The sequence below is a fragment of the Lampetra fluviatilis genome, chromosome 44 (assembly GCF_964198595.1).
Source record: "Lampetra fluviatilis chromosome 44, kcLamFluv1.1, whole genome shotgun sequence".
In the NCBI taxonomy this organism is placed as follows: Eukaryota; Metazoa; Chordata; class Hyperoartia; order Petromyzontiformes; family Petromyzontidae; genus Lampetra; species Lampetra fluviatilis.
In genome coordinates, this window is record NC_136318.1 from 2,964,866 (window position 1) to 2,974,368 (window position 9,503).

At 58.4% G+C, this 9,503-nt stretch overlaps 1 protein-coding gene across 1 annotated transcript; it reads right to left on the reverse strand.

Moving 5' to 3' along the window:
- Positions 1–1,780: 1,780 nt before the first annotated feature.
- LOC144947229 (amphoterin-induced protein 2-like) lies at positions 1,781–3,886 on the reverse strand. Its single transcript, XM_078876442.1, has one exon. It carries the CDS (start codon positions 3,788–3,790, stop codon positions 1,865–1,867), a length of 1,926 nt encoding a protein of 641 aa, XP_078732568.1. The 5' UTR covers positions 3,791–3,886; the 3' UTR covers positions 1,781–1,864.
- Between the last annotated feature and the right edge of the window lie 5,617 nt (positions 3,887–9,503).

The window sequence follows — 9,503 nt, forward strand, 5'->3', positions numbered from 1 at the left end:
ACTGCTTTAGTGTTAAACTATGGTGCTGTATTTTTAGGATAGTGTGTTTATAATATCATTTTATGTAGATATCCACATTTATTTAATATTTTCTTCTGCAGTTTTTATTGAAAATGCAATATTCGATATCTCAAAAACCTGATGTGATAGACAAAAACTGATGCCAGATTTGGAATCAGCGCCCCAAAATTACCTTAACACCGTTGGAATACCTTATGCCAGAAAAAGTGTGTTGACCAGTGTATAATCGACGCGACGTGGGTTTTTTCGTTGCTGCTTGTGTTCAGTCATTGGGTGACCGGGGCTTCGACCGCCAACTCACCGCCACTCGAGAACGAGGTTCACCTCCTAAAACCGGGATTAGAACCCGGTGATCTGGAGCCCGCGGGCCACTCGAGGCGGCCGCCGTTACCTGCGAACGCATCGAACGACGCCGAGGAAGGACGGAACTTGATACGAGCGAGGCGCCAGTGGCTCGCGGCGACGAGAAAAATTATCTGTTCATATTCCCCCCCCGCCCGCCCGCCCTGCCTAGGGAAGCGAGGCGACGAGTTCCGTGCGCAGCCTCTTGAGCATCGGCGTTTGTCGCGCGCGGGTTTTGGCGTTCACGCCGCTTCTCCCAACAAAGGGCGGCTCTCCGCTCCAGATGTTGGGAATTTCTCAAGCGCGCACATTTTCCCCTCGCCGAAGTCCGGGGCCTTCGATGGTCGAGGGAGTCGCGTTTTTTTTGTTGTTGTTTAGATATTTTGAGCCCGATCGCAAGCTTGGCGCGAGGCCCGGAAAGCGTGAGTGCGCCATCCGTGCCCCTCGGTTGCGTTCGTCCGCCGAGGGTCGCTGCGACGGAAAATCCCATGCAGACAATTTATCACGAACGAAGCTCGGGCGCAAGAGTGTGGCCCGCTGCTCAGGGACTTGATCGACAGAAACCCAGCCAGGTTTGTTCCAATGCGCTTCTCTCCAAAGCGTCCGCACCCACGTGGGGCGCCACGCGGCGTCGTTCTCCGTGCGGCTTTGAAACGCGTTAAACGTCGCCGATTAGAAGGCCACCGGGAACAAACACGCGTTTGGGTTAGCGTTACGGGATCCCCACGCGTGTGCATGGTTTTTCTTTCCCACGCCCCTTTTTTTTCTGTGTGTTTTTTTTACGAGCGAGGTATCTGGGGGGACCCGGAGAGAAGAGCGATCTAACGCTGCGCAGATGGGTCACGTGTCTACTTGCTGTACTGTCTTTTACACGGGGGGCGGAGTGGGGGGGGGGGTTGTCTCATGCGGGCACAATCTCTGCGTGATCCACCAACCCAAACTCTGGTATATTTTAGCAGGAAATAACGTAAAGTGACGAAATAACAATAGAATCGCCGCGCTCAAGTCAGCGTGCTATTGCGGAAACCGTCTAGGGCTGTTTGCGTTCACGGGAATGCATTTGGTTCATTACAGGCTGATGTGTTTTAAATTAAGTGCCATCCTGAGACGTCTCCGGGCGATGTAGACTTCTGCATTCATAACTTCAAAAACAGAGACGGGATACAGGCTTACACGTTCGTAAGCTAACAAAAAATAAGAGCATGGACACACATACGCTTTTGTCTATTGCACTCAGATATATATGTGTGTGTGCGCGTGTGTGCACGTGTGTATATAATTACACAATATTTACAAGCACGAGCGTCGGATTCGATCTCCAATCCCGCTGCGCGTCCGCAACATTCCCAACGACTTTCCCCTTCCCGAGTTCAGGCTCGAGCCCAAGTCCAAACGCGACGACGATGACGAAGAGCGGTCCACACCTCCTCCTCCTCCGAACTCCTCCGCACGCTCCACCTCCTCCTCCTCCCCATGCCCGTCGCGGCTCCCCTCCGTGGCGTCACGGCATGATGGGTGTATCCGAAAACACGGAGCAGATGGAATCCGAGTCGGACTTGACCCTCTGGATTTTGATGAGCCGCTCCTCCAGTGCCCGGTGCTCCACTCCTCCGCCGCCGCCGCCACCACCGACCAGCGACTTGCCGCGTCCCTTGCCGTGGTTTTCGGCCGGCGACGCCGACACGACACCGCCGCCGCCGCCGATGACGACGGAGAGCGGCTCCTTCTTGCCGTGCTCGGCAAACACCACGTGTTTGCCGCTGCCGCCGCCCCCGCCGCCGCTGCCGTTGTGGCCGAACTTGTGGCGGCCGGGCGCCCCCCCTCCGCCGGGGAGCGGGTCGTCGCGGTGCTGCGGCGTGACGCTGAGGCTCGAGTACTGCGCGCTGCTGTCGTTCCTCTGCCGCGAGTTCGAGTTGGACGTCGACTCGTCGCCGTTGCCGCCGCCGCCGCCTCCTCCGCCGCCTCCTCCGCCGGCGCCGCCGCCGCCGGCGCCGTCGTCGTCTCCCGCCACGGCGTCGAGCTCCTCGGCCGGGCGGCAGAGGCAGCGGCACGGCGTGAGGTAGAGGTACGCGAGCACCAGCACGACGCTGATGACGCACGCCGCCAGCGTGGTGAAAGCCGTGTTGAAGGGGTGGTCCTCCTCCGCCTCGGACACGGTCACGTTCACCTCGACCGTCTCGTTGAGCGCCAGCGCGCCGTCCGTCACCACGCACGCGTACGCCCCCGTGTCGTTGGGCTGCGCCTGGGCGATGCTCAGGCTGCCGTTGGGGTGGACGAGCAGCCGCGAGCCGTGCGGCGTGCGCACGCTCGCGTTGGCGCCGTCACGCTCGTCGCCGGGCACCAGCGCGGCGCCGCCGGGCGTCAGCCACATGTAGCGCGCGCCGCCGCCCTCGCGGGCCAGGCGCCGGCCGCCGCAGTCCACCGTGACGTTGTCCTCCGCCTCGGCGTGCACTTCAGGCAGGCGCGTGCTGTCGCCGAGCGCCGACGAGCAGTTCATGCGGTCCCAGTCGGCGCGCCAGGCGCTCACCGCGCCGCCGCCGTCTCCGCCGCCGCCTCCGTCGGACGCCGTCGACGGCGGCGGTCCGTACGAGCAGGAGAAGTCGTCGGTGTACTCCACCACGGGCCTGAAGCGCCACTTGAGCCACAGCTGCAGCAGGATGAAGGTCTCGCACTCGCAGCGGAAGGGGTTGCCGTGCAGGTAGAGGCCGTCCTTGATCTCGGGCGACAGCGCGTCCAGCTCGCCCGCGGGCAGCGAGCTCAGCCGGTTGGCCGAGACGTCCAGCAGCTCGAGGTCCTGCAGCGGCTGGCCGCGAGCGAGCAGCCCGAAGGGGAACTCCTCCACGAGGTTCCAGCCCAGGTAGAGCTTGCGCAGGCTCGCCAGGCCCGCTACGGCCGTGCCGTCGAAGCGCGCGATGCGGTTGTCGTACAGCAGCAGCTCGCGCAGCCTGGCCAGGCCGCGGAGCGCCGAGCCGTTGACGGCGCTCAGCCGGTTGGAGGAGAGGTCGAGGACGGCGAGCGCCGGCATGCCCTCGAAGGCGCCGGGCTCCAGCGCCGACAGGCGGTTGCCACGGAGGCGCAAGGCGACCAGCCGGCTCGCGTTGCGGGCCCACGCCGAGGGGCCCAGCCTCGCGATGGCGTTGTGGCCCAGGTCGAGGGCCGTGCCGAACGCCGGGAGGTTCGGCGGCGGCGCCGTCAGGTTGGCGCCGGCGCACGCGATGATGTCGGCCGCGCACACGCACACCGACGGGCACGAGCGGAGGCCGGCGCCGGAGTCGGCGGAGTCGGCGGCGGCGCGAAAGACGGCGGGGCCCAAGGGCGGCGGCGGCGGCAGAAGCAGCGGCAGCAGCAGCGCGCGGAGCGCCAGCGATGGCAGCAGCTGCCAGGGCGGTCCCCACGCGCCCGGAGCCACCGCCTTCCGCTTCTCCATGTCCGTGGCGGAGTTGTCTCGCGGTGGGCGGTGGTGGCAGTGGTGGTGGTGGTGGCGGTGGCTGTGGTGGTGGCGGTGGTGGTGTGGGTTGCGGAGTTGGCGTGGGTACCGCTGTTGCTTGTTTTTTTATTTTCTAACGAGCGAAAGATGTGAAGGTCTTCCGGGATTGAAAGTCACGTCCAGTCTGCAAAAGAGCAATGCAAAGGTTAAGGTGCAGCCCTGCAATTGCTTGCTCACACCGCTGCTGGCGGAAGGGGCCCTCCACTCGGGCGAAGTCGCGAAGGCAGCGTCTGTTTTTGCCGACTCTTGCACACACCGACCAGACGTCTTGGAACAGTTGGGAGTTCCCACACTTTACCCCATCGCACGTGACCTGCCAATCGACTGAACTGTGCCGGTGAATCCATCGGTGCTTGTGTCGGGAGATCAAATCGAACAGGCGACCTCTGGATTTTTAGTCCAGTGCTCACGGAACTATAAACTAAACGAAACTATAGTAATAGGTTTTTACCCTTTCAACTGGTACAAAAACTGACACCTTTATACAAGGGATCATGTTTGCAATAACCACAACACAAGCAGTCAAAATGCAAACAAAAGAAACAACTCTGATAATGATAATGATATGCACTGTCCTTGAAGAAGTTGATTGGTCCACACCCGAGACAGCTTTTCTTAGAGCCAAAAGGCGTACAACTCAAAAACAGCGCACTATCAAGAGCATAAAGGTGTCAGTTTTTGTACCAGTTGAAAGGGTAAAAACCTATTACGATATTTTGCCACTGGTAAAGGAAGTCTCAGTGTAAATGCTTACCCCGAGATCTCAATACCACCGCCGGCGCCACATTCCATTACACCATCGTTCTTGAAAACATATCCTACTTACCAGCAGGATAAAAATAAAGTATACACCCTTTACATGTTGTTGAATGGATTGAGGATGCAGTGAGTATATTCAAAGCCAAATTATTCTGCACGTGGGAGGCTTCCATTCACTGTAAGAAGCGCTGCTAAATTGGTTGGCTGCTGTGAAAACGACGCGTAAATCAGAGCGCACGATGTGGCATCTTCACGCGATTTGGTTTTGCAAAACTGTGAACCTTACTAAAAAAAAAACTGGGCCAATTTTTTTTGTATTAGGATCACCTTTTCACAAATGGTGCACGGCCAAACACACGGGGCGAGCGCTGTTTGCATGGAGGGACGCTCCTCGACTTTGAGCAACACAATGACCGTAATCGGTCGTTGTTCACGGACGCGTGATGATTCACCTCCTGCCCGCCGCCACCCCTACCTCCACGATTCGGTGAATTGACGAGATTTTCCGGGGGAGTCACGGTTTAAGGCGCATGTGTCTGCTCTGTGCTCTGCTCACCCCCCCCCCACCACCACCCCCCTCAATGTGGTGAACAATGACCCCTTGCCCTGACTTACGGATCAGAAGCATGGACATTAACAGAGGGCTGTAGAACTGAACAAAGGCTGGACAAGTGGGCAAAAGAAGCGTCAAGAACGTTGCACTCTGTGGACTCGCGAGGAGGACCCGCGCGGGTTAGAGGACCCGCGCGGGTTAGAGGACCCGCGCGGGTTAGAGGACACACGCGAGTTAGAGGACACACGCGAGTTAGAGGACCCACGCGGGTTAGAGGGCGGCGTCGCAGTGGCCGATAAGAAAATGAAGTGGTCACGGGGCAGAGATCACGGGCGTCTACAAAGGACGTTGGCTCCGTCGTCAGAACTGACAACGGGGTAGCAGCCGAAGGAGGGGGTGTGCCAGAGAGTACCTGTACGTGTCCACCACGGAGAGAGGGAGCGATGAGATTGACTCTCGCGCGAGCGCTAGGCGGATCGTCGCGTCGCAGAATCACGGCGACGACTTGGAGGGGAGGTCTTTGTCAAGCAGTGGATTGAACATGGTGGATGATGATGATGATGTTGTTTTGGAGAAGAGGAGATGGGGAGGCCTTCATCCAGCAGTGGATCGGCAGAGGGCTGTAATCATTATTATTTGATCACAATGTATCACTGCCTCGCTTAACACAAACCCCACAGAACAACATCCTGGCTTCCAATTGACTGCGCATACAATTAACTAATGTACGTATGTCGAACTTCTTCCGCACAACCATACGTAGCCAACCGTGCAAATCGGGGGGAGGACAACAGACTAAACACAAAGAGAAGAACTGAATTGAACCGCAACGGAACATTCTCGTGGCAAATTCGGCCACCTCTCTGCACCGATGGGCAATCCAGAATGGGCTCCCCGTGTTCGACTGCACCGGCGGTGCTCTCGTTACTGCCGCTGGTCCCGACGCAGCGCAAACCCTCGCGCAGTGCAATTGTGAACAACGGCCACATCAGACATGAGTACATCAAATCGGCATGGTCATTGGTTCACTGCAGCTCAAAGACTCGGTCCCTACAAGGCGTGCGGTGAAGTTAGGAGATGTCCCGTGTGTGTGTGTGTGTGTGGTCGGCATTTGAAGGCCTGAAGACCGGAATTAATGATTTTGCCCACAATGTGTTCATCAGGGAGGCAGTTCCAGATCCGATCAGCAAAGTGAAGGGAGCTTCTGTCCAGGGAGCAATGTTCTAGAAACTCGGGGGGGGCAATGGGGTGGCTTGGCAGGGGTTGTGCAAAATCGGGTGGCACGGCAGCTTTCCTATGGGGGTGGAAGCATGGCCTGAACGTCTGTGGGGGGGGGGGGGGGGCAGTGGTTGGTGTGCATTTTGTACAGGCACTGTGACACCAAGGGGGGTCTCCGACCCGGTGAGAAGCGGTACCCACAGTGACCGGCGGCAGACGTCCGGCATTCACCCTCGAGTCCGAGCCGGTTTTTCGCAGCGAGCTTAAAGCGGCGTTGCAGCTTCACAAGAGGCGGCCTCACGCCTGATCGGCGCGTGGCACTCGCAGTGGGACTCGAATCACGAGAGCACGGGGGCAGCGAACGTTCGGCTTGACGTGTCTCTCTCTAACCCCTCTCGCTCTCTCTAATGCCACCCGCTCGTCGTTTCAACTCGAGGGCAACCCCCGGCACGCGATTCGCACGCGCCACACGCCTGATTCCGGTCCCTGGGAGTGCCGTCACGTTTGGTCGCAATGAAGCCATCGGCTCGACGCGTGTGTGTGTGTTTTAAAATAAATAAATAAATAGATGTGCAGCCCTCGACGCTTAATTGGAGGGCATCTCCGGTGAGAGAACGCAGTTGGTGCGAGCCTGCCTGGAAATCTGTCGCAGCATCTCTGGGGACGGAGGAGTGGGTGTCGTGGGGTCAAGGATGCGGAATTGTCTGCTGATATCAACGATGACATTAAACACAATCGTTAATTTCTGTCTGCAACTAATTGCTGCGACATCATGGCCAGTGATGGTAACTACAGTGCAGTCAAATCGTTCATTATCGGGGTGCGGGGAGGGGGGTGAGGGGGATAAGTCAACAAAACGAGGATAACGCGACACGTACATGAGGCGATATTTAATTGCTTATAGGTGGAAATGTCGAACGCGTCTTTGTCCGGGGGGGTTTTCGTTGTCGCTTGGCGACGAGGCCACGCGGGGCGCCGACTCGCGACCCACCAACACACGAGGAGTCGGGCAGCTGACAAACATCGAGGTTGGCGAGATGAGAACTCCCTCCCCACGTGTGCAGGAGGGTCCATGGGTTCGGTCCGACCCCGACGCCTGTCACACTGCGCAGCTGTTAGCGCGTCGCGTTCTGAACCCCGTGGCGGCAAGAGTTTCATTCCCAGCCACGGCTAATGTCAGTTTCGCTGTGATGTCCAAACCGGTCCTGAGCTCCCTCTCGCTTTAACAATCCATGCTGACCAACATGGCAGGGCGCCGCGGTGGCTAGGAGATGTTAACTCCCTCGCCTGGTGTACACAGGAGGTCGTGGGTTCGATCCCTACCCTGACGACGCCTGTACATTTAGAGTTTGCACGTTCTCCCCGTGGTCGCGTGGATTTTTTTCCGGGTCCTCTGGTTTGTCCCTCCACATTAAGAATGTGTTCAGAGTATTTGGCTACTGCTATAAATATTTACATTCACATGTTGAGCAACTTTGTTGAGGCGATTATTTGTGGCCAGGTCGCGACTGAAAAAGAGCTGTATAGCCTATTGGGCCTTACCTGGTATGATAAAAAAAAAAAGTTTAGTTAAGAGTTCAGAAGCTGTACACGTGAGTAATTTTTTATTTTTATTATTGTGGTTTTGTCACAAGCACCGCTGTCCTGCAACCCAGAATAATTCGCCCACTGCAAATAATGTAGAGTTTCCGTGCGTGCGTTTATCCCCGCTACAAAATGTCGCAATAAACGTCGCGTCTGTTAAATTAATTTGGCTTCACGCTGAGAGATGAATCTGCCTAAAGCATTTTAAAGGATAAGTAATCAAAAATTCAACCATAAAATTCACCCATAAAATTCACCTTGGCCCTTCAAGTGCCACATGAGTCCGATGATGTATTATCCTTGGGGGGGGGGGGTGTTGAGGAGGATATATAATTGATTAAAGTCGTCGCCCGAGCTTATCGCTGCGAGACTTTTACGGGTGAGCGCCGCGCGTTGCTCGGCGTGAAGTAGGGCGTGGAGCAAAACGTCGGGCTTCGCGTCGAACGTTCCGCGCGAGGTTGTCGCGTCGTCGCGAGCGCCCGCGCGTTATTGCAATCCTCCCGTGGCTAAAGAAGCGCGTCTGGACTTAACCGCCGCCCCGACTAACGTGCCAGCCGACCGACCAACCCCCCCCTGCACCGCCCCGCAGAAATAATAAAAATAACAATGCAGCTCGTCATTTAGCACCGTGAATAAGTGTTCACAATGGCCGGGACTGAATGGTGATGGGGGGCGGCGAGCGGCCTGCAGGGAGGGTCTCCTTCCCCGCTGTCGCTCGTGAGCGAAGCCGCACCTCCCCGCGGCCCCGTCCCCGCGGCCCCGTCCCCGCGGCCCCGTCCACGCTGCCCCGTCCACGCTGCCCCGTCCACGCTGCCCCGTCCACGCTGCCCCGTCCACGCTGCCCCGTCCACGCTGCCCCGTCCACGCTGCCCCGTCCACGCTGCCCCGTCTACGCGGCCCCGTCCACGCTGCCCCGTCCACGCTGCCTCATCCACGCTGCCCCGTCCCCGCTGCCCCGTCCACGCTGCCCCGTCCACGCGGCCCCGTCCACGCGGCCCCGTCCACGCGGCCCCGTCCACGCTTCCTCGTCGAGGTTGTCAAAGCTGGTAGCATCAGGGTGACGGCGAGTCGGGGGGGTGGGGGGCACGGACAGCCCTCAGGGCACTGCGTTTTGGCGGGGGGTGCGGGGGGGGGGGGGGCTGCGTGCATAGACGTCACGCTGTCAGATGTCATACTTCCCCGGTTTAGTTTGAAGACTTCGGTGGGACGAGGAGGGGGGGGGGGGCACACCGTGTGAGTTGCCCCCGCACCCCCCCCCGCTATGAACGTGGCCTAATTATGGTTGCCACTCGTTCCACTGTAGACCAAGCCCGGGCACGTTTCTCAGTCAGCACCCGGCTCCATGTTCACCTCCGATTTGCACGGTTGGCTACGCACGGTGCGAAATAAGTTCAACGTGCGTACGTGCGTACACTTGCATCAGAACTGTGCTGCTGCTGCAACAGCGCACAGTGCTGCGATGAATCTCAACACACAGCAATGCAATAAGGGTACCAGGTCTGCGGGCACAAATCAATTCCTGCCAGCCGAAGGAACGCG

What these genes read in the sequence shown, in the direction of transcription:
- LOC144947229 (XM_078876442.1), bottom strand. Translation starts at nt 3,790, where the DNA reads ATGGAGAAGCGGAAGGCGGTGGCTCCGGGCGCGTGGGGACCGCCCTGG.